This window comes from Zootermopsis nevadensis, unplaced genomic scaffold (genome assembly GCF_977971745.1).
Source record: "Zootermopsis nevadensis isolate Lab colony 2312 unplaced genomic scaffold, Znev_1.0 Znev_ptg000208l, whole genome shotgun sequence".
NCBI lineage: Eukaryota > Metazoa > Arthropoda > Insecta > Blattodea > Termopsidae > Zootermopsis > Zootermopsis nevadensis.
The window spans coordinates 98,983-124,408 of NW_028259339.1; the positions used below are offsets into that span (position 1 = coordinate 98,983).

General features: G+C 49.1%; 1 protein-coding gene across 1 annotated transcript; it reads left to right on the forward strand.

The window, feature by feature from the left end:
• Positions 1 to 19,143: 19,143 nt before the first annotated feature.
• Positions 19,144 to 23,731, forward strand: LOC147870726 (uncharacterized). The gene is made up of 2 exons (XM_087342087.1): positions 19,144 to 19,331; positions 20,562 to 23,731. The coding sequence occupies exon 2, from the start codon at positions 20,590 to 20,592 to the stop codon at positions 22,195 to 22,197; it is 1,608 nt and encodes a 535-aa protein (XP_087198213.1). The 5' UTR covers positions 19,144 to 19,331; positions 20,562 to 20,589; the 3' UTR covers positions 22,198 to 23,731.
• The last annotated feature ends 1,695 nt before the right edge of the window (positions 23,732 to 25,426 follow it).

Below are 25,426 nucleotides of genomic sequence, written 5' to 3' on the forward strand. Positions count from 1 at the left end.
AAGGTAATTCTACTGAAAATGTATATAAGACACCCCAAGAGTTTAAACACTAACTCTTAATGTGATCACCAATTATTCCTGTCCAAATATTACGTCTGAACTGATGCTTCATTGCTGCAGCCTCTGACAAGGCAATTGTGACCATTTGTTTATAGGAGCTTCATCTTGGATTGATTTTAGGAGTAGATCACAATCCTTAAATGAAATGAATGCAATTAAGAATCACACGCACATATATTATTTATTGCAGAGGTGTCAGGCAATGAATCTGCATTTATTATTCATTAATTATTGTCATGACACATAATTAATTTCATCGCCTGGCGTATGAAGGCATCTGGAGTATGAAAAACTTGGCATCAAGACAAACTCTTTGTTGTCAGTACGAAGACGCACTTAAGGCTCTCAAGGAGGGAACAACTGCAAAGGCCATGTTCACGTTGAAAAAGAAGCAACACAGATTTAGAACTCTTAGCTGTAAGAGACTGTAGACTTTTTTCGTTTAATTATGGTATAACAGCAGACACATTGCAGCATTATGACACCATTTGCAATGTCCATTCATTATTACCATTAGCATATCAGTCATAGATTTCAGTGCATTTTAGTATCTAATGACCAGAAAATCTCCACTTAATATCGTTATATCGAGTTCCTCCATCCAGAGGGTCTGCTTCTACCATCAAGACCTTCCAGGAACTATAAAATTGTAACACTTAAGTAAAGTTAAAATTAATAGAGAGATATTTACTGAATACCAATATTAATATAAAAAATACCTGTTCACTTAATGCATCTAAAAGGTAACCCAGAAAGTCATTTGCTGACAGAATGGAAAGTGAGTAGTTAGCAACAAACTACTACCCTCTTAATTACATTTCTGCTGTGTTCTGTTTCAGCAAGTATTGTTTCCTTCTCGAGCAAAGTTTATTGCGAGAAATGTTAACTGTGCATTCATTTTATGTACGGTGATCTTTTGTATTAACTCGAATGTTCCTGAGTGTCAGCCTCAGTTTCCTTGCAGTTATTCAACCCATCAAGTGTCTGCCTCTGCCTGTCAGCATCAGCGCATCGGCTCGACTCTTGCCCCTTTTGATAATCCTTCATATCACGATACATTGGGAACATTTCCTTTTAAAGCATGATTTCCTTAACATTTTAGTTTTGTTTCCAGGTTTTCCACCCATTCTCTTTATGTTCCTGAGAAAGACAAAACACGGTGCCACAGAAAATAAAGAATGTTTCCGCAACTACAGTAATTTGCTGACAGTTCGAGTGGATTGAAAATTGCAAAGGAACTGTTTCTGAATGTTTTGTGTCTTAGTCTGAGGGATGCAGCCTGTAAAGAATGAAGTTCTAACTGAGTTAGTTTTCCTACAAGTATTAGTAATGTCACATAAATCTTCATTGCTGCATAATACTGCGACAGTCAAGTGATGACATACATGCAGATATAAGAATATATTTTGGGAAAACTTAAAAATTATACAAATGGTTAAAAATGTAGCTGTTTATCAAATAATCTGTTTATATTCAAGTATATGTTTCAATGGTAAATATCATTTATTGGAAATAATTAAAATAAATTGTTAATGTTACAAGCTGAATTCCAATAAATTGAAGCACCCAAAATATCACTCATCACATCCCAAACTTCAGAAATGCGGAGAACTCCCTCTTCAGTGCGATCCATTAGGCATCAAGACTGGAGCGATTTAAGAGCATGCCTGCAATACCAATAACAAAATCAAAAAATTAGCAAGTAAATTCAAATGTATTGGAACTTACTTAATATGATGTTGATAAGATAATAAAGTATGTCTTCTATGAATGGCCGTGTCGGGTGACACAAACAGAAAGAAAGCCCACTTAGCTCTGCGGTATTTTCTATGTGTAATAATACATTATACATAATCAGAATTATTTTTGTTAAACACATACTCCTATAATGTTTATGCTTTGAATCGTCTTCGGAGGGTCACTGACCCAGTCACACCAACTTGAAAACACAAGTTAATTTTCGCAGTCCTTCAATGAATGCTGTTTAATCAATATTCAAACATAAAGAAATGTTGTTCAAGAGCGTATCGCCATCTATTAGTCATTTATCAACGGTGATCGTGAAATATTTTAGTAGAGCGTTATCACAACAGAAAATTATAATATCAATTACATCAAAGGGAGAAGCAGGTTATTTCTGAATATGGGTTCCATCTTATTTTGATCGCCCTCCTCTGGCCCTTTACCTTTGGTAGGGAATCGATTTCCACTAACAACATTTCGCAGATGACATTCAAGAAGAATGTCAATCACCCGTCATCAGAAAGAGAAAATTATCGTTGACAGAAAATTTTGATTGCCTTAGGCTCGGCAGAACAAAATTCCGAGCAATTTGTAACCATCTTCTGGAAGCAATAAACGTTCTCTGATATTCTGACACTAAATCTTTATAGAACATTATTAATCAAGACTTGGCTCTGAGTTTAGGAAGATTATGATCCAACAACACTTGTTCATATTAGCAAATGTCTGAATGGAGTAACTCTTGTAACTGACGTCTAAAATATTTATTGTTTCTGCAGATTCGTTTGCGTAAATGTAAGTCGCGTGAGTGTTCCTAGACGGAGGTTAAGCTCCACTCTTCTCACTTACATTGCTGTTGTCTCAGCTGATTTACTGCTACTGGAGCGGTTCACAAAATCAGGGCCATATTGTATAAGTAGAGAAATCCACAGTTAATTTGTGAAGTTTTTACTACAAGAAATCGTAAATGCCTCCTGCCCCCAGAAGTTGGAGCGGATCGAAGTCCTTGAGCCTCGGAAGGCCGATCTCTTAATGTTCGACCGCACTTGCAGAACGAACAGCCACATCTAATCTGCCTTGGTCAGCGCCCTGGCCGCTGTAGTCCTCGTCCCAGTTCTCACTGCAGTCCTTGACCAGTCCTCACTGCAATCCTCGTTCCACTCCTCACTGCAGTTCTTGCACCAGTCCTGACTGCAGTCCTCGTCCCAGTTCTGACTGCAGTCCTCGTCCCAGTTCTCAATGCAATCCTCGTCCCAGTTCTGAATGCAGTCCTCGTCCCAATTATGACTGCAGTCCTCGTCCCAGTTCTCACTGCAGTCATCGTCCCAGTTCTCACTGCGGTCCTCGTCTTTTTTTTCACTGCAGTAATCGTCTCAATTCTGACTGCAGTCTTCGTCTCAGTTCTCACTGCAGTCCTCGTCCCAGTTCTCACTGCAGTCCTCGTCCCAGTTCTCACTGCAGTCCTCGTCCCAATTCTAACTGCAGTCCTTGCCCCAGTTCTCACTGCAGTCCTCGTCCCAGTTCTCACTGCAGTCCTTGTAACAGTTCTCAATGCAGTCCTCGTCCCAATTCTCACTGCTGTCCTCGTCCCAGTTCTTACTGCAGTCCTCGTCACAATTCCTACTGCAGTCCTCGTCCGTTTTCTCACTGCAGTCCTCGTCCCAGTTCTCACTGCAGTCCTTGTCTCTTTTCTCACTGCAGTCTTCGTCCCTTTTCTCACTGCAGTCCTCGTCCCAGTTCTCACTGCAGTCCTCGTTCCTTTTCTCACTACAGTCCTCGTCCCAGTTCTCACTGCAGTCCTCGTCCCTTTTCTCAATGCAGTCCTCGTCCCAATTCTCACTGCAGTCCTCGCCCCTTTTCTCAATGCAGTCCTCGTCCCAATTCTCACTGCAGTCCTCGTCCCTTTTCTCACTGCAGTCCTCGTCCCAGTTCTCACTGCAGTCCTCGTCACTTTTCTCACTACAGTCCTCGTCCCAGTTCTCACTGCAGTCCTAGTCCCTTTTCTCAATGAAGTCCTCGTCCCAATTCTCACTGCAGTCCTCGTCCCTTTTCTCAATGCAGTCCTCGTCCCTTTTCTCAATGCAGTCCTGGTCCCAATTCTCACTGCAGTCCTCGTCCCTTTTCTCAATGCAGTCCTCGTCCCAATTCTCACTGCAGTCCTCGTCCCTTTTCTCACTACAGTCCTCATCCCAGTTCTCACTGCAGTCCTCGTCCCTTTTCTCAATGCAGTCCTCGTCCCAATTCTCACTGCAGTCCTCGTCCCAATTCTCACTGCAGTCCTCGTCCCTTTTCTCACTACAGTCCTCGTCCCAGTTCTCACTGCAGTCCTCGTCCCAATTCTCACTGCAGTCCTCGTCCCTTTCCTCAATGCAGTCCTCGTCCCAATTCTCACTGCAGTCCTCGTCCCTTTTCTCAATGCAGTCCTCGTCCCAATTTTCACTGCAGTCCTCGTCCCTTTTCTCACTGCAGTCCTCGTCCCAATTCCCACTGCAGTCCTAGACCCTTTTCTCAACGCTGTCCTCGTCCCAGTTCTCACTGCAGTCCTCGTCCCTTTTCTCACTGCAGTCCACGTCCCAATTCTCACTGCAGTCCACGTCCCAATTCTCACTGCAGTTCTCGTCCCAGTTCTCACTGCAGTCCTCGTCCCAATTCTCACTGCAGTCCTCGACCATTTTCTCAATGCAGTCCTCGTCCCAATTTTCACTGCAGTCCTCGTCCCTTTTCTCACTGCAGTCCCCATCCTAGTTCTCAATGCAGTCCTCGTCCCTTTTCTCAATGCAGTCCTTGTCCCAATTCTCAATGCAGTCCTCGTCCCAATTCTCACTGCAGTCCTCGTCCCTTTTCTCAATGCAGTCCTCGTCCCAATTCTCAATACAGTCCTCGTCCCAATTCTCACTGCAGTCCTCGTCCCAATTCTCACTGCAGTCCTCGTCCCAATTCTCAATGCAGTCCTCGACCATTTTCTCAATGCAGTCCTCGTCCCAATTTTCACTGCAGTCCTCGTCCCTTTTCTCACTGCAGTCCTCATCCTAGTTCTCAATGCAGTCCTCGTCCCTTTTCTCAATGCAGTCCTCGTCCCAATTCTCACTGCAGTCCTCGACCATTTTCTCAATGCAGTCCTCGTCCCAATTTTCACTGCAGTCCTCGTCCCTTTTCTCACTGCAGTCCCCATCCTAGTTCTCAATGCAGTCCTCGTCCCTTTTCTCAATGCAGTCCTTGTCCCAATTCTCAATGCAGTCCTCGTCCCAATTCTCACTGCAGTCCTCGTCCCTTTTCTCAATGCAGTCCTCGTCCCAATTCTCAATACAGTCCTCGTCCCAATTCTCACTGCAGTCCTCGTCCCAATTCTCACTGCAGTCCTCGTCCCAATTCTCAATGCAGTCCTCGACCATTTTCTCAATGCAGTCCTCGTCCCAGTTCTCACTGCAGTCATCGTCCCAGTTCTCACTGCGGTCCTCGTCTTTTTTTTCACTGCAGTAATCGTCTCAATTCTGACTGCAGTCTTCGTCTCAGTTCTCACTGCAGTCCTCGTCCCAGTTCTCACTGCAGTCCTCGTCCCAGTTCTCACTGCAGTCCTCGTCCCAATTCTAACTGCAGTCCTTGCCCCAGTTCTCACTGCAGTCCTCGTCCCAGTTCTCACTGCAGTCCTTGTAACAGTTCTCAATGCAGTCCTCGTCCCAATTCTCACTGCTGTCCTCGTCCCAGTTCTTACTGCAGTCCTCGTCACAATTCCTACTGCAGTCCTCGTCCGTTTTCTCACTGCAGTCCTCGTCCCAGTTCTCACTGCAGTCCTTGTCTCTTTTCTCACTGCAGTCTTCGTCCCTTTTCTCACTGCAGTCCACGTCCCAGTTCTCACTGCAGTCCTCGTCCCTTTTCTCACTGCAGTCCACGTCCCAGTTCTCACTGCAGTAATAGTCCCTTTTCTCACTGCAGTCCTCGTCCCAATTCTCACTGCAGTCCTCGTCCCAATTCTCACTGCAGTCCACGTCCCAGTTCTCACTGCAGTCCTCGTCCCTTTTCTCACTGCAGTCCACGTCCCAATTCTCACTGCAGTCCTCGTCCCAGTTCTCACTGCAGTCCTCGTCCCTTTTCTCACTGCAGTCCACGTCCCAGTTCTCACTGCAGTCCTCGTCCCTTTTGTCACTGCAGTCCTCGTCCCTTTTCTCACTGCAGTCCTCGTCCCAATTCTCACTGCAGTCCTCGTACCAGTTCTCACTGCAGTCCTCGTCCCTTTTCTCACTGCAAACCTCGTCCCAATTCTCACTGCAGTCCTCGTCCCAATTCTCACTGCAGTCCTCGTCCCTTTTCTCAATGCAGTCCTCGTCCCAGTTCTCACTGCAGTCCTCGTCCCAATTCTCACTGCAGTCCTCGTCCCTTTCCTCAATGCAGTCTTCGTCCCAATTCTCACTGCAGTCCTCGTCCCTTTTCTCAATGCAGTCCTCGTCCCAATTATCACTGCAGTCCTCGTCCCTTTTCTCACTGCAGTCCTCGTCCCTTTTCTCACTGCAGTCCTCGTCCCAATTCCCACTGCAGACCTCGACCCTTTTCTCAACGCAGTCCTCGTCCCAGTTCTCACTGCAGTCCTCGTCCCTTTTCTCACTGCAGTCCACGTCCCAATTCTCACTGCAGTCCACGTCCCAATTCTCACTGCAGTCCTCGTCCCAGTTCTCACTGCAGTCCTCGTCCCAGTTCTCACTGCAGTCCTCGTCCCAATTCTCACTGCAGTCCTCGTCCCTTTTCTCAATGCAGTCCTCGTCCCAATTTTCACTGCAGTCCTCGTCCCTTTTCTCACTGCAGTCCTCATCCTAGTTCTCAATGCAGTCCTCGTCCCTTTTCTCACTGCAGTCCTCGTCCCAATTCTCACTGCAGTCCTCGTCCCTTTTCTCAATGCAGTCCTCGTCCCAATTCTCACTGCAGTCCTCGTCCCTTTTCTCAATGCAGTCCTCGGCCCAATTCTCACTGCAGTCCTCGTCAATTTTCTCAATACAGTCCTCGTCCCAATTCTCACTGCAGTCCTCTTCCCAATTCTCAATGCAGTCCTCGTCCCAATTCTCAATGCAGTCCTCGTCCCAGTTCTCACTGCAGTCCTCGTCCCAATGCTCACTGCAGTCCTCGTCCCTTTTCTCAATGCAGTCCTCGTCCCTTTTCTCAATGCAGTCCTCGTCCCAATTCTCACTGCAGTCCTCGTACCTTTTCTCACTGCAGTCCTCGTCCCAATTCTCACTGCAGACCTCGTCCCAATTCTCACTGCAGTCCTCGTCCATTTTCTCACTACAGTCTTCGTCCCAGTTCTCACTGCAGTCCTCGTCCCAATTCTCACTGCAGTCCTCGTCCCTTTTCTCAATGCAGTCCTCGTCCCAATTCTCACTGCAGTCCTCTTCCCTTTTCTCAATGCAGTCCTCGTCCCAATTCTCACTGCAGTCCTCGTCCCTTTTCTCAATGCAGTCCACGTCCCAATTCTCACTGCAGTCCTCGTCCCAATTCTCACTGCAGTCCTCGTCCCTTTTCTCACTACAGTCCTCGTCCCAGTTCTCACTGCAGTCCTCGTCCCAATTCTCACAGCAGTCCTCGTCCCTTTTCTCAATGCAGTCCTCGTCCCAATTCTCAATGCAGTCCTCGCCCCAATTCTCACTGCAGTCCTCGTCCCTTTTCTCAATGCAGTCCTCGTCCCAATTTTCACTGCAGTCCTCGTCCCTTTTCTCACTGCAGTCCTCGTCCCTTTTCTCACTGCAGTCCTCGTCCTAATTCTCACTGCAGTCCTCGTCCCAATTCTCACTGCAGTCCTCGTCCCTTTTCTCACTGCAGTCCTCGTCCCAGTTCTCACTGCAGTCCTCGTCACTTTCTCACTACAGTCCTCGTCCCAGTTCTCACTGCAGTCCTAGTCCTTTTTCAATGAAGTCCTCGTCCCAATTCTCACTGCAGTCCTCGTCCCTTTTCTCAATGCAGTCCTCGTCCCTTTTCTCAATGCAGTCCTGGTCCCAATTCTCTCTGCAGTCCTCGTCCCTTTTCTCAATGCAGTCCTCGTCCCAATTCTCACTGCAGTCCTCGTCCCTTTTCTCACTACAGTCCTCATCCCAGTTCTCACTGCAGTCTTCGTCCCTTTCCTCAATGCAGTCCTCGTCCCAATTCTCACTGCAGTCCTCGTCCCAATTCTCACTGCAGTCCTCGTCCCAGTTCTCACTGCAGTCCTCGTCCGAATTCTCACTGCAGTCCTCGTCCCTTTTCTCAATGCAGTCCTCGTCCCAATTTTCATTGCAGTCCTCGTCCCTTTTCTCACTGCAGTCCTCATCCTAGTTCTCAATGCAGTCCTCGTCCCTTTTCTCAATGCAGTCCTCGTCCCAATTCTCAATGCAGTCCTCGTCCCAATTCTCACTGCAGTCCTCGTCCCTTTTCTCAATGCAGTCCTCGTCCCAATTCTCACTGCAGTCCTCGTCCCTTTTCTCAATACAGTCCTCGTCCCAATTCTCAATACAGTCCTCGTCCCAATTCTCACTGCAGTCCTCGTCCCAGTTCTCACTGCAGTCCTCGTCCCAATTCTCAATGCAGTCCTCGTCCCAGTTCTCAATGCAGTCCTCGTCCCAGTTCTCACTGCAGTCCTCGTCCCAATGCTCACTGCAGTCCTCGTCCCTTTTCTCAATGCAGTCCTCGTCCCTTTTCTCAATGCAGTCCTCGTCCCTTTTCTCACTGCAGTCCTCGTCCCAATTCGCACTGCAGTCCTCGTCCCAATTCTCACTGCAGTCCTCGTCCCTTTTCTCACTACAGTCTTCGTCCCAGTTCTCACTGCAGTCCTCGTCCCAATTCTCACTGCAGTCCTCGTCCCTTTTCTCAATGCAGTCCTCGTCCCAATTCTCACTGCAGTCCTCTTCCCTTTTCTCAATGCAGTCCTCATCCCTTTTCTCACTGCAGTCCTCGTCCCTTTTCTCAATGCAACCACGTCCCAATTCTCACTGCAGTCCTCGTCCCTTTTCTCACTACAGTCCTCATCCCAGTTCTCACTGCAGTCCTCGTCCCTTGTCTCAATGCAGTCCTCGTCCCAATTCTCACTGCAGTCCTCGTCCCAATTCTCACTGCAGTCCTCGTCCCTTTTCTCACTACAGTCCTCGTCCCAGTTCTCACTGCAGTCCTCGTCCCAATTCTCACAGCAGTCCTCGTCCCTTTTCTCAATGCAGTCCTCGTCCCAATTCTCAATGCAGTCCTCGTCCCAATTTTCACTGCAGTCCTCGTCCCTTTTCTCACTGCAGTCCTCGTCCCTTTTCTCACTGCAGTCCTCGTCCTAATTCTCACTGCAGTCCTCGTCCCTTTTCTCACTGCAGTCCTCGTCCCTTTTCTCACTGCAGTCCACGTCCCAATTCTCACTGCAGTCCTCGTCCCAATTCTCACTGCAGTCCTCGTCCCAGTTCTCACTGCAGTCCTCGTCCCTTTTCTCACTGCAGTCCACGTCCCAGTTCTCACTGCAGTCCTTGTGCCTTTTCTCACTGCAGTCCTCGTCCCAATTCTCGCTGCAGTCCTCGTCCCAATTCTCACTGCAGTCCTCGTCCCAGTTCTCACTGCAGTCCTCGTCCCTTTTCTCACTGCAGTCCACGTCCCAGTTCTCACTGCAGTCCTCGTCCCTTTTCTCACTGCAGTCCACGTCCCAGTTCTCACTGCAGTCCTTGTCCCTTTTCTCACTGCAGTCCTCGTCCCAATTCTCACTGCAGTCCTCGTCTCAATTCTCACTGCAGTCCACGTCCCAGTTCTCACTGCAGTACTCGTCCCTTTTCTCACTGCAGTCCACGTCCCAATTCTCACTGCAGTCCTCGTCCCAGTTCTCACTGCAGTCCTCGTCCCTTTTCTCACTGCAGTCCACGTCCCAGTTCTCACTGCAGTCCTCGTCCCTTTTGTCACTGCAGTCCTCGTCCCTTTTCTCACTGCAGTCCTCATCCCAATTCTCACTGCAGTCCTCGTACCAGTTCTCACTGCAGTCCTCGTCCCTTTTCTCACTGCAATCCTCGTCCCAATTCTCACTGCAGTCCTCGTCCCAATTCTCACTGCAGTCCTCGTACCAGTTCTCACTCCAGTCCTCGTCCCTTTTGTCACTGCAGTCCTCGTCCCAGTTCTCACTGCAGGCTGGCGCCAAGTTCTGATAGTGGCAGTCACGTAAGCTCTGAATCTGCTCGTTCAGGTTGACGCTTTCGGCCATGATATTTGATACTACATGAATCAGACCATTTATCGTTTCGTGTGTGCTTCTATTGTCAATCACTTTTCGCTTCTCTAAGTTCTTGATTTTTGTTCTCATGTCCTCGACGTCTTTGTTTCGCTCACGAAGGACCTCCAGCTCTTTCTCCATGCGAGCGAAATGAGCTATTATCATAAATAAAGGTTCTGCTTATATTTGTTCTCCACAATTTTCTTTCTTTCCATCACCAATCAGATCGTCTATCAATGTCTTAACGTTCTCCATGGTTGTTATCGCTTTTCTCCTCAGGCACCTGTAGTCAAAAAAGATACATCTTATTACCTTCCAATGCTATTATAGCATCAGTGCCCTTTTAAATGCAACACGAAATTCGGAACACGTGAAATACTAATTTATACTACGTATTCTTATATTTATATTGTAACGTGGGTCGGCGTTGCGACCTTGGATTGTCAACCCTGATTTATTCACATCAAACTAAATCAGTTACAGTGGTCTGCACATACAGTCAACTCTCTACAACAATACACTCGAGTCTTTGTGCACACACACACACACACACATTCTCTCGCACTGTCCATCGAGTCTATCTGGTCCCCGAGCTCCGCTCTTCACACTCTTCTCTTACACGTCGGCCCGTAGCACCCCACTGGACTCTCGCTGGCTCCTCAGCCGCCCCGGTCCACGTACCCGGTGCTCGCTCACGTAGCCGACCCGTCCTTACTCGGCGTCGGCCCGTAGCACCCCACTGGACACACGCTGGCTCCTCAGCCGCCCCGGTCCACGTACCCGGTGCTCGCTCACGTAGCCGACCCGTCCTTACTCGGCGTCGGCCCGTAGCACCCCACTGGACTCTCGCTGGCTCCTCAGCCGCCCCGGTCCACGTACCCGGTGCTCGCTCACGTAGCCGACCCTTCCTTACTCGGCGTCGGCCCGTAGCACCCCACTGGACTCTCGCTGGCTCCTCAGCCGCCCCGGTCCACGTACCCAGTGCTCGCTCACGTAGCCGACCCGTCCTTACTCGGCGTCGGCCCGTAGCACCCCACTGGACTCTCGCTGGCTCCTCAGCCGCCCCGGTCCACGTACCCGGTGCTCGCTCACGTAGCCGACCCTTCCTTACTCGGCGTCGGCCCGTAGCACCCCACTGGACTCTCGCTGGATCCTCAGCCGCCCCGGTCCACGTACCCGGTGCTCCCACACGTAGCCGACCAGTCCTTACTCGGCGCCACACCAGACCTCTCGTTGACTCCACTCACTCGACTCCACCAATGTCCGCAACAGCATATCGCTTGCAACTAACTTCTACATCCTGATTCTCCTCAACACTCTCTCCAACACTCTCCCTTTCCAACTACTCTAAAACCAACCAACCAACCAAAGAAGCTAACTGAGGGCAGAGGCCTGCGCAAGCGCAAGCATCGTCCCTACCTAGGTGAAACCATTCCTGCGCACAAGACGCATTGCTGGAAATGGTAAACGGTCGTAATATAAGAACGGAAATTTTGCTAACGCTAACGGGGTTTCGTCGTGGCGGGAGCCTCGACCATTCAAACTGGGATTTGTTGCTGCTGATGGGAGGTTATCCTGTCAGGCAAGTTGTCGAAGGAATTTGGTTGGTTGGGTCTCTGGGGTATGAACCCAGAGAGGGAGGGGCCGTTTCGGCTGAAGGCCTCTGCGGCATGGGGGGAAGATCACTTCAGCTGATGGCCTCCATGATCGGGGGGAAGGGTGGCGGGCCGTGCCCCTATTAAGTTATACCCTGGCATTCGCCTTACAACTGAGGAAAGCACGGAAAACCTCAGTCAGGGTAGCCGAGTAGTCTAACCACTCGTTGCGCTGACTTGGCCGTCTTTTGGGGATGGCTTCGGCTGGCCTGCTGAACATCAGTCGCCCTCGGTTGCCCTTGGGTGAACTCTGGCAGCCCTCATTCGGCACGAGTGTCTTCCGAGTTGCCGAACTAAGGGGTTCCCCACACCAGCTAACCTCGAGTCAAACCTCTCAGTTAGTGCTCTGATGTGGTCGGCAAAGAAAGGGACCCCCAGATCCTCATGTATTTGCCTGTTACTAACGTACCAGGGCGCGTTAGTAACAATTCGAAGACACTTGGATTGCAGAACTTGCAGCTTCTGGACGTGGCTGTGGGCAGCTGACCTCCAGATCGGGCATGCGTAATCCATTATGGGACGGATGAGCTGCTTATAGAGTAGTACACCGTTCCTGATTGACAGGCCACTTCTCCTATTGATAAGCGGGCCTAGCACACCTAATCGTTGCGCTGCCTTCTTTCCCACTTGGTTGACGTGCGCCGACCAAGTAAGCCCGGCGTCAAGGGTGACCCCCAGATACTGCGCTGTTTTGACCCATTGGATCGGCTGTCCGAGGAACTGCACTGCTCGGGGCTGTTGGATGTGTCTTCTCGCGGAAATGAAGAGAACCGCGGTGCTCTTCGAGACGTTGATAGCAATCCTCCAGGCCCTGAGCCAGAGCTCAAGTCTACTGAGGTAGGTCTCCAGATACCTGACGAGAAGCGTTGGGCTACGGGACGTGACTACTAGAGCCGTGTCGTCCGCGTATTGTGCTAACTCGACGTGGCGGGACGGTGTGGGTATGTCGTTGACATACAGACTGAAGAGCACAGGGGAGAGAATTCCGCCCTGCACAACTCCAGCCCGCATGGTACGACGTGTGGACGTGGCCGACTGGAAGGATGTCTGGAATGTCCGGTCAGCGAGGTAGGAAGAGATGGTTTTTACCAAGTACGACGGGAAGTTGAGGACGGTCAGTTTGTATAGGAGGCCTTGGACCCAGACTGTGTCGAAGGCTTTGGCCACGTCCAGGAAAACCGCGCCGGTTAGCCGCTTCTCATCAAGGTTTCTGTTGACCCTTTCGACGAGGCGAGCCAGCTGTAACGATGTGCTGTGTCTGGGTCGAAACCCAAACTGCTCGTCGCGCAGCAGCCCGCGTTCACTGACCTCGTGTAGGACCCTCGTTAGTAGGATTTTCTCGCAGAGTTTGCCGACCGTGTCGAGAAGACTGATGGGTCTATAGGAAGAAGGTAGCGTGGGGTCCTTCCCCGGCTTCAGTATGGACACCACTCGAGCGTGTTTCCATGCCGAGGGGAAGTGTTGCCTGCGAAGGACCGCGTTGAACACTTTCGTGAGAAAGGTTACCGCGCGTCGTGGAAGATGTTTCAGGACCCTGTTCGGTATACCGTTGGGGCCCGGAGCCTTGCCAAGCTTGAGTCCCTTGATGGCCTGGGCGACCTCCGATGGACTGGTTAATTTTGGTTCATTTACAGGGGCATACTCGTATGCTCGCATCGCCTCGTTAACCATGTCAATTGTAGTCAGGTCCGACGGGTAGTCTACCGGCTGGAACTGGACCTCAAGGCTGTCGGCTAGGGCTTCTGCCTTCTCGGGGTTCGAGAGAGCCAGTCCTCCCATCACTAAGAAGGGGGGCGACGGAGTGGGGACTCGCATCACACGCTTGGTCATTTTCCAAAGCGACTGGTCCTCGCAGTCCAAGGATTCGAGCGTGTCGCTCCACTGTTCGTTCCGCCACTCGTTGAGACGATAGGTCACCGACCTCTGGAGTCGATTGACCTGGGTCTTAAGAGCGGGGTCTCTTGTGACCTGCCATCGCCTCCTCAGCCGGTTCTTCAGGCGTATTTCATCTCGAATACTAGCGGGTAGAAGCGGTCGCCTGGACGGGCAGGTGATCTGAGCTGAGTGCGGGGCAGACAGTCAGGTGCACCGGTAGGACGAAGTCCTTGATGAGGACAATATCAAGGACGTCAGGTGTGGCGTTGTGTGTGTAGGGAGCCGTGGTTGAGAGAATCCGGCCCGTAGATGAAGCAGGAATTTCTGTTGGCGTAATCACGCAGGAGCGAGCCCCTAGTAGAGATAAGGCTAGAATTCCAGTCCGTGTGTTTCGCGTTGAGGTCACCAGCCAAGAGGACCGGGAAACCCCCGCTCAAGCACTCGGTCAGGTCCGACTCTATCCATGGCCGGGTGGGTGCGAGGTATGCCGCCACTAGCTTGACTTTCCTGGTTGCCAGTACCAGGTGAATGGCGGTTGCTTCTAGTTGTTGTAGACCCGATACCGGCACAGGGTAATGATCAATGCCCCTGCGGACAAGGATCGCTGTGCCACCCCCTAGCGTCGGGCGGTCCGTACGGTGGCAAACGTAGTTCGCGAACCTCAAGGCCCGACCCGACGTGAGGTGCGTCTCGTTCAGGAGGCAAACATCGACTCCGTAGTCACCGAGGAACTGCTCCAGCTCCAGCTTCCTGTCGCGGACACCGTCGGCGTTCCAGTAAGCCAGCCGCAAGGCCTTGCTACCGTGTCCTCTAGGCCGTGCAGTCATTGTCGGCCATGAAGAGGAGAACGGTTTTGAGGAGGGCTCGCGGACGAGACCCCCCGGGGGGAGTGAATGGATCGCGGCGAGGAGACGTCGTGTCAACTCAATGCAGACCCGTGGTGAGAGGGTTTCCAGGATATCTGAGATGTCCTGGAGCGGTGATTGACCCTTGGGTGGGGTGGGGTCAGTCTTCTTGAGAGCAGGTGCTGTGGGATTTGCCACCGGCGCCACAGGACGAGCGGGCTTGGCACGGCCGCCCTTGGGGATAGTCTGCCGCTCAGTCTGTACAATGGCTCCAGTTGGCGTTGGGGCGGGGTTCTTCATAGCCGCAGCCTTGACGACGCGGCCACCACGGACCACGTGGTTCCACCCAGGGCCCAAGTTCTCCTGCTCGAGGGAAGGCTTAGCTAGCGCCGATTTGGGCGCTGGCAGGCGCGTGGAGACGTCGTCCTTTCGGCCGCGATCCCCTTTCGCACCTTGTGCAGCGGCCGTCTTGGCTTCCTTCCACTTACTGCAACCTCTATAGTTCGCAGTGTGGTTGCCTCCGCAGCTGCAGCACTTAAGTTGTTGCTTGGGGGTGGCACACGACCCGGATGGGTGAGCGTCCCCGCAGGCCACGCACCTGGGCGCATAACCGCAGTTCCGCTGCGTGTGCCCGAAGCGTTGGCACCGTTTACACTGCATGGCCCCTTCGGTACAACATATGTTTCTACCTTGACCCGCAGACCGCAGATCTCAGTAAGGGAACGCACTTTCGCCACGTCGGGGCCTCGTGCTACCGACACTATAAAGTGTGGCGTAAGGGGACGGTCACCGTCCTGGTCCATGGCCCGGCGCCTCGATCGCAGTTGCATGACCCCCTGCACAGCAATGTGCATGGCGGCCAGCTCCTCGCGTACCTCGGCCTCAGGCATGCGCACGCCCAGGTTTTTAATCAGCAGGCGCACGCACCGATCCTCAGGGAGGGAGAATGTGTGAAAACTCACACCCTCGCCCTCATCGAGGGACCGCAGGACCCTGACGGTGGCCCGGAACCCGTCGGCGGTCTCAGGCACAAGAGCCAGAAGGTCTCCCTTCATCTGCGCCACGATCCCGCAGGCCAACTCCGCGCGAATCCTATGCAGGAAGCTGCGTACGTCCTTCACCCCAGAGACGTACACCGGGGTTTTGTTACGGCGCTCCCCCGGAGCCGTTTTGTCCACTTGAGCGTTGGAAGAAGAAGCGGCGTCAGATGACACACCAATGAGCGGCCCGGACAGGTCCCCAGTCACCTCCATCGAGGAAGAGGGTCCCGGCTGGGAGCCGGGTCCCTTGGCTGAGGGCTGCACTGTCCTGCTCATGGAAGCGGTGGATGATGTTGCTGCTACCGACGGGCCATCGGGCCGATGAACTTTTGCCGGTGCCGGCAGAGAAGGTGACTGGGCTCCGGACAGTGGCCCGGGCGTCGGGCGCCTGGATGCGGGTTCCAACGAACCGCTCGAATTGGACAAGTCCAACTCTTTGGCTTTCCTCTTGCCAGTGTTGGCTCGAGTAGGCCCTCCGACCACGGTCGTAGCTGCTGTATTTAATGCTGCTGCCACTGCTGCCCGCTGTCTTTGCTTTTCCGCCGCGATGGCGTCCAGGATCTGCTTCTGGACCTGTTGGAACACTTCAGGGAGGTGGGCCTTCAGAAAGGCCATAAACGCTAAAACCAACCAACCAACCAACCAAAGAAGCTAACTGAGGGCAGAGGCCTGCGCAAGCGCAAGCATCGTCCCTACCTAGGTGAAACCATTCCTGCGCACAAGACGCATTGCTGGAAATGGTAAACGGTCGTAATATAAGAACGGAAATTTTGCTAACGCTAACGGGGTTTCGTCGTGGCGGGAGCCTCGACCATTCAAACTGGGATTTGTTGCTGCTGATGGGAGGTTATCCTGTCAGGCAAGTTGTCGAAGGAATTTGGTTGGTTGGGTCTCTGGGGTATGAACCCAGAGAGGGAGGGGCCGTTTCGGCTGAAGGCCTCTGCGGCATGGGGGGAAGATCACTTCAGCTGATGGCCTCCATGATCGGGGGGAAGAGTGGCGGGCCGTGCCCCTATTAAGTTATACCCTGGCATTCGCCTTACAACTGAGGAAAGCACGGAAAACCTCAGTCAGGGTAGCCCAGTAGTCTAACCACTCGTTGTGCTGACTTGGCCGTCTTTTGGGGATGGCTTCGGCTGGCCTGCTGAACATCAGTCGCCCTCGGTTGCCCTTGGGTGAACTCTGGCAGCCCTCATTCGGCACGAGTGTCTTCCGAGTTGCCGAACTAAGGGGTTCCCCACACCAGCTAACCTCGAGTCAAACCTCTCAGTTAGTGCTCTGATGTGGTCGGCAAAGAAAGGGACCCCCAGATCCTCATGTATTTGCCTGTTACTAACGTACCAGGGCGCGTTAGTAACAATTCGAAGACACTTGGATTGCAGAACTTGCAGCTTCTGGACGTGGCTGTGGGCAGCTGACCTCCAGATCGGGCATGCGTAATCCATTATGGGACGGATGAGCTGCTTATAGAGTAGTACACCGTTCCTGATTGACAGGCCACTTCTCCTATTGATAAGCGGGCCTAGCACACCTAATCGTTGCGCTGCCTTCTTTCCCACTTGGTTGACGTGCGCCGACCAAGTAAGCCCGGCGTCAAGGGTGACGCTAAAACCGCTTGTCATTCGGCTTTTATACAAATACAACAATGTCATTAAATAGACACAACAATTATAAATGAATACAACAATGTCATTAAACAGACACAACAATGCTAAACGCAACAATGCTAAACGCAACAATGTCTATAAACTAACAACAATGCCAGACGCGACAATGTCAATAAACAGACTACTAAACTGTAACAATTGCCGACTGTGAGAATAAGAAATTGTTCCGACGTTTTGTGCGTGTCCTCTGACTGGGACGGAATATTTGCAACGACCTAAGCTGGACTAAGCGTAATCAAAAATAAAAGACAAATGACTTGTTCTTATGCTCATTTGCTCTTTAACGCGATGCATGCAATATAAGCATATGTCTATGTTGGCTAATATATGATAGGTGGGTATTAGTATTAGTACGCCGAATTCCGCTGGGCTGACAAAAATCTAATTACTCCTTAAAAAGGCTTGCAGTGCACTCTGTTCACGCCAGATTTAATGAAGAAATGTTGGCTGATTTGGTTACTGGATCAGAGGGACAGGTCTGTATGCAGCTCGTAAAAGTAATGGGTAAAATAAATTTCACTGCCTCATTTCAATTGTGATGTTAAAACCTGTGTTCTATACAGCGTTCTTTCACGCAGGCGAAACCTGTCCAACTAAAATCAATATTAATGTGCGATAGCGGATGCACTCTATGGAGTACTCTTGGTACTATGAGCGTTGGGGGGTCGGGGGTTCATACTCGTTGTGCCATCCCTCGGGGAAATAGAGAAGTTCAACCGGTTTTGGTAGCTCTATCAATAAAGTGAATCAGCATTATTATCTACTTTAATCACAGTTTCCGAAATCTGACATTTTAGACTCCCAGATTCTTTCGACCGTATAATCAGTGCAGTTTTGCCTAGAATTAGGAAGTTTAATCTTGAAACAGTATTTAGGTATAGAATGTGCACGCTGATAACTCCAGTTGCTTGTGCTTCTAAATGTCGTACAAGGGAATGGTCCAGTTGACCAGGTCAAAAGGCACTTGTAAAGCTGTGAAAGACTTGATAAATCACACACCCAATAAATACTAAATACGAACCAAGAAGCATAGGACTTAGATCAACCTAACAAGTCACTTCTGTGACAGTTACAGTGCACAGATTTGTAGGTAGTTTTATCAAATGCATTTTGTGAGCTCTGTTTGATTTCTGATATATTTATGAGCCTGTGTATCAGATGTTTCTGAAGTCTTTCAGAGTCTTACCAGCGTCTGGCCCACAGACTTTATTGGAATCCACCAGGAAATGCCACAGTGCTGCTGTCATGTGTGAGTATGGTGGTATAAATTTGAACTGCACATTCCAATTTTGGACACATTTTGTGCAACCTTGTACAGTGTATTGGCAGCTCATATTTACCCATCAAACTACGTCTATCTCAGCCCTCGTGGCTAATGTCCGCCAATACCTCAAAACAGTGAAGGAAGCCTTGGGGGTAAAAACTTGCGTCGTTAAACAAACTACGAATAAATAAAAATACATGGTTTGCTATAACCACACAAAATCTGCAGATTAATTCGGAAACACCCGGTAGCTTACAGGCTTCTTCCAGAGTTCTTACCTTCCTGCGTTCTCTCATTGGTCAAAATGAATAATCGGGATTCGAAGGAAGGAAGCATTTTCCCTGTCGCAGGGGCGATGGGTTCAACAGCGCCCGGGCCCCTCAAAAATCGTCTTTAAAATTAAAAAATTATACAAAACACGACGTTATTTTTAAACAAGGGAAAAGTAAATTGCAAAATTTACTTCAAGCCTCGTTTCGTTACTTTTCAATTAATTTCCTTTTACACAGAAAATATTTAATATTAATTTTTGATTTCTTACAAATTATAACTTATAGTAATCCAATTTGTATTTCTTTAACTACAAAGAATGTGTAAATATAAAACGCAGGTGTTCATATAAAATACGAACGCCTGCAACAATCAAGGCTGGCATGCGATAAGGTTCATTTCTCAGTCCATATGCACGCTTGAATCAACCGTATTGCACTCCCTCTACTGACTGTTGCGTCATAGTTACGTCTGCTTTGTTGTGTTGGTATAAATAGCAGGCAACAATCGGCTTTCGTCACTCTGGTTCGAATTGTGCTGCAAAGAGGTTTTGGATTAAGTGCTTCGAGAACGAGATACTTTTGTGTTGCCTTAATTAGCAAAAGCCTTTCGTGGATTTACGTTCTATAATTTAGTGACAATTAATATTTCGTTCGATTAATATTTAATTTATAATTCAACTTTCGCTGCCTGTGAACATCGAGATTTCCTCCTCTCCACAAAGGTGAGCCAAGGGTTTCCTATTTAATATTATTGCTCATTACATTTACAGGTTATCATTTACAATTGTGAGAAGGATTATTGCAGTGATGTGCTGTCTCTTACGAAAGTTTACCGCGGATTTAAACGCTGTTCTTCCCTTCTGGAAGCTGTCGGTCTCCGCATTCCTGCTCGGAATCTGAGGGACTCTTCTCTGTTCAGTTGCAGCCCTTCGATTAAAAACATTCCCTTTGCTGGACGCTCATCAACTGCTGATGCTGTCTGCTGGGGCGTCCATGAATTTGTAAGGAAGATCGCTTCCTTTAATCGGATTTTACGAAGTTCTATTTTATTTGATTTATTTAAATTATTATTACAAACATCTGATGCATTCAGTAGCAATTTTTCTTTGTGCATTAACGTCCTATGCACTCGTGTGTTGTTTGATAATCTCTTTGTTGTTACCTTTCCATCTTCATTGTTGTGTTCGTCTCGCGTGCTGTAACTGTAAATGGCTATTGAATTTTTATTTGTAATTTTCTGTGGCATCGTGAGGATTGGTATGAAATTGTTAAACATTGTTGTTGTCCTCCAAATACTGTCTGCATTTATGGTAAATAGTTCAATTTCTACAGCAATACAAAAAACCTAGTGAATTAATTTCGTAACTATTTTAATTCGTGGATGGCCCAAAGAATATTTAAGAATTCCGAATAATCGCTGCTTACAGAGTAACCCTTAAATAAGGAATGTAGCGTTAACTCGTGTACGAACTAGCACTCGGTTTCAAGTGACGTGAAAACTGTGAAGTTTTTCTTGAAGTTCAGTGCGGAGCAACGAAGCTTAATGGTGTTTTGCTTTTGAGTTTGAAACGATGATGAACCAACTGGCAAGTATGATATCGTCTTATTAACTGAAGGAACGTAAATTCTGTTTCTCGGAATTGAAATCGTAGTAAGTCGATGTACCTGATCTTGCTTTCACCGAAAGAGCAGGAAACGTTTTCTCATTCCGATTTATCCTGCAGTGCGTCCAAGGATGAATAATATATACAAAATATCGTATCCCTGGATTAATTTTTAGCATAATAACAGACTAATCAACCGGTGAAAGAGCAAAATATTAATAATATAAATATAAGAATACGTAGTATAAATTTGTATTTCACGTGTTCCGAATTTCGTGTTGCATTTAAAAGGGCACTGATGCTTTAATAGCATTGGAAGGTAATAAGATGTATCTTTTTTGACTGCAGGTGTCTGAGGAGAAAAGCGATAACGACCATGGAGAACGTTAAGACATTGATAGACGATCTGAATGGTGATGGAAAGAAAGAAAAGTGTGGACAACAAATATTAGCCGAGGCGGACTGCAGTCAGAACAGGGACGAGGACTGCAGTGAGAACAGGGACAAGGACTGCAGTGAGAACTGGGACAAAGACTGCAGTGTGAGAACTGGGACAAGGACTGCAGTGAGAACTGGGACGAGGACTGCATTGAGAACTGGGACGAGGAATGCAGGGAGAACTGGGACGAGGACTGCAGTCAGAACTGGGACGAGGAATGCAGGGAGAACTGGGACGAGGACTGCAGTGAGAACTGGGACGAGGAATGCAGGGAGAACTGAGACGAGGACTGCAGTGAGAACTGGGACGAGGAATGCAGGGAGAACTGGGACGAGGACTGCAGTGAGAACTGGGACGAGGACTGCAGTGAGAAAAGGGACGAGGACTGCAGTGAGAACTGGGACGAGGACTGCACTGAGAACTGGGACGAGGACTGCAGTCAGAACTGGGACAAGGACTGCAGTCAGAACTAGGAAGAGGACTGCAGTTAGAACTGGGACGAGGACTGCAGTGAGAACTGGGACGAGGACTGCAGTGAGAACTGGGACGAGGACTGCAGTCGGAACTGGGACGAGGAATGCAGGGAGAACTGGGACGAGGACTGCAGTGAGAACTGGGACGAGGACTGGAGTCAGAACTGGGACAAGGACTGCAGTCAGAACTGAGACGGGGACTGCAGTGAGAACTGGGGCGAGGTCTGCAGTCGGAACTGGGACGAGGACTGCAGTGTTAACTTGGACGAGGACTGCAGTCGGAACTGAGACGGGGACTGCAGTCAGAACTGAGACGGGGACTGCAGTGAGAACTGAGGCGAGGTCTGCAGTCGGAACTGGGAAGAGGACTGCAGTGTTAACTGGGACGAGGACTGCAGTGTTAATTGGGACGAGGACTGCAGTCAGAAATGAGACGGGGACTGCAGTCATAACTGAGACGGGGACTGCAGTGAGAACTGAGGCGAGGTCTGCAGTCGGAACTGGGACGAGGACTGCAGTGTTAACTTGGACGAGGACTGCAGTCGGAACTGAGACGGGGACTGCAGTCAGAACTGAGACGGGGACTGCAGTGAGAACTGGGGCGAGGTCTGCAGTCGTAACTGGGACGAGGACTGCAGTGTTAACTGGGACGAGGACTGCAGTCGGAACTGGGACGAGGACTGCAGTCAGAACTGAGACGGGGACTGCAGTCAGAACTGAGACGGGGACTGCAGTGTTAACTGTGACGAGGACTGCAGTCGGAACTGGGACAATGACTGCAGTCAGAAATGGGACGAGGCCTGCAATCAGAACTGGGACGAGGACTGCAGTGAGAACTGGGATGAGGACTGCAGCCGGAACTGGGACGAGGACTGCAGTGAGAACAGGGACGAGGACTGCAGTAGGAACTGGGACAAGGACTGCAGTCAGAACTGGGACGAACACTGCAGTCGGAACTGGGACGAGAACTGCAGTGAGAACTGGGACGAAGACTGCAGTCGGAACTGGGCCGAGGACTGCAGTGAGAACTGGGACGAGGACTGCAGTCGGAACTGGGACGAGACTGCAGTGAAAACTGGGACGAGGACTGCAGTTACAATTGGGACGAGGACTGCAGTCAGAACTGGGACGAGGACTCAAGTGAGAAAAGGGACGAGGACTGCAGTGAGAACTATGATGAGGACTGCAGTGAGAACTGAGACGAGGACTGCAGTTAGACCTTTGACGAGGACTGGATTCAGAACTGGGACAAATCCTGCAGCAGAACTGGGACGAGGACTGCAGTCGGAACTGGGACGAGGACTGCAGTGAGAACTTTGACGAGGACTGGAGTCAGAACTGGGACAAGGACTGCAGTCAGCACTGGGACGAGGACTGCAGTGAGAACTGGGACGAGGACTGCAGTCGTAACTGGGAGAGGACTGCGGTGAGAACTGGGACGAAGTCTGCAGTCAGAACTGGGACAAGGACTGTAGTCATAACTGAGACGAGGACTGCAGTGAGAATTGGGTCGAGGACTGCATTCAGAACTGGGACGAGGAATGCAGTGAGAACTGGGATGAGGACTGCAGTCGGAACTGGGACGAGGACTGCAGTGTTAACTGGGACGATGACTGCAGTCGGAACTGGGACGTGGACTGCATTGGAAACTGGGACGAGGACTTTGCACCGTTTTTCAAGTCGATCTATCCTGCTGACTCGTCGTTTGTGTATTCTATGCCCCTATATAAAATTGGTTAAAATAGGGAACATGAAATTAGGTAGTTGTTTATCAGATAAATCACATCCATTAGAATTCAAACAAAACAACTAATGTAATATATTCAAAAAAAAGCAAAGTAATATGACAATATATAATAAAAAATAAACAAGAATATAAACCAAAAAAAATGAATAGGTAATTTGTCTTGTACAATTCTAATATAACAGAAGGAACATTCGTGTTACACACACACGTGGTGCATCCATACTTCACTGGCTACCACACCCAAGACACAGCAGCGAGAAACATTCCCCTATGAAACAGAATTACAGTAAAAAGCTCCCCCCCCTCAAAATTGTAGGGTTGTGTGCGCTGACTTAGCTGCTTGACTTTTCCCGACCACCTACCGGCCCAAACTCGCCACTGCAAGTGGTACCCCTTGTAACCACGTTACAAGATTCAAACAGGAAATGTTCACGTGCATCACCAATGTGATGACACATATGATTTTCCAACTTCAACAGAACTTACATATATGTTACAACAACAAAAAATCCAGAACACCGGGTGCCCCATGGCACGGTTCACACGTTTTTCTTCACTTCACAAATCCAGAAACTACACCTTCTCTAACGACCAAACACCCGCATGGTCAACCAAGCCACACACTAATCTCTCTCAACTCCCACTCTCCTCTGTTTAGCGTCACCAGGCCACGCAAAAATTATGAAATCACGCTAGCCTCTCACCATTCGTAGGCTTTAGAAATCAAGCAATAATTACGCAGTGCCTCCTTGTCAACTGCGTAATTCCTAGAACTGACTACCCTCGCTTGAATATTAAATAAAAAGCATGTTTATAAACTTTCCTTTTGTTATTTTAGCAAAGTAATATTTGAACGTGTCTCCATCCGTGGAATAGAGGATAATGTGCTCGGTACTGGACCCAAGGTACGCGGGTTCAAACCCGGCCGAGGTCGATAAGAATCCATAGCACAGCTTCCTCCAGAGGGGAAGTAGAGCCGGCGGTCCCATGACGTAGATTTACGGCGCGTAAAAGAACCTTACAAGCACGAACGAGATGTTTCTTAAGCAAAATTCAGCCATTAGCAATAATTTTCCGATGAAGGAGAGCATTTTTAGTTTAAACAATTTCAAGATAACGAACCATCGCTGCTACCCGCACTACATGACTGAACATTCGGCCTCTGAATTTATGTTCTTGTACGAGTTCCAAAACGTTTTGCTGATGTAGGACGTGCTTAATTTTGCCCACTGTTTAACAACACATTCCTTCGTTCTATGTAGGATTAGAGGTTTTGATGATACAAGCAATTCTGCATGCAAGCCTTGCGTGCTACATACCCAGCCCATCGGAGCCTGATATATTTCACTACCCTCACTGTTCCAGGTGACCCGTACTCGTTATACAGAATTCTAAATTCCCAACTCACTTCGTCCCTCGCCAGCTGAGTCCGGTCCTCATCCTTAAAGGTTAGACCTCAGACACGCGTTAGCATTATCCTACATTAATACCAACGTGTCGAAATTTATTTCCCCTGCCCTTCTTAAAAAAGCTTCCTCTATTTGCTGTATGAATGTGAACAGAACGTTTCTTGCTCCTTCTACATACGAAGTTACATTATCCTCTTTTAATAGTCCTCAGCGTCTCCCTCTCTTCTGGTTTCAAGACCTCAACTCCACACGAATTTCCCGCTGCTCGTTCACGTACCAGAAGCCGCGTTTTGTTAGGGATAAGAGAGGAGAAGGCGAAGGACGTCGACATGAATGATACACGGTCTCCATCTTCGGGGCATCATATTCCTGAGCAGTTACAATTCGGAAGTTTCGTGGTGACGTAAATGACCCCTTTGTCACGGGGACTGAGTAAAGTCTGGCTTCTTTAATGGACCTTCCAGTGATTACGCTTTCCCGAAATTATAAGAATTAGATAAAGCGCGTACAAAACGAAGTCACAAATAGTTCTTGTGCCTACACATGACTAAGCTTCATCCACCGGACCATTTTAATGGCGTCTGGTAACTGTGATTCTGCCGAATGTTCTCGATGGTTTAATATGAACAAGTTAAATGAAATTCCTACTTTACACACGCCTGTCCATCTGCGTGTCAGCATCTTTACCCTCTAGGACCCCCAGACGGATTTTGATGAAATGATGTATGAACGACACCCAGAATTTACATGTTTGTCGCTTAATCGATAATAAGAACGTGGCGAAACTAGCGCTAATAAATATTTTGACTGGGTGGCAGATGAAAAATTAGGATATTTCACAGAGATAAGAAGAATATAAGTGCCACAAATTTAAGTGGTATTCTTCAAAATAATTTTCTCTAAATTAATTAGGCGCAATTTAAAACATACACAAGAAAAATTTCCCTTGTGAGGATTTAGCGAAAGCGTGTGCATCGTACGGGTAAATTTCGCGAGTGAAAATCCCTCACTGCAACTACCAACAGTCGCAGAATGATTGCACGCAACACATAGTCAGCCATTTTAACAAAATGGAGTGGCCACGAATTCTCAGTCGGTATTGCAGCGGGTAATTATGTCGACAGTTTCTCCGTTCTTGTCAAAAC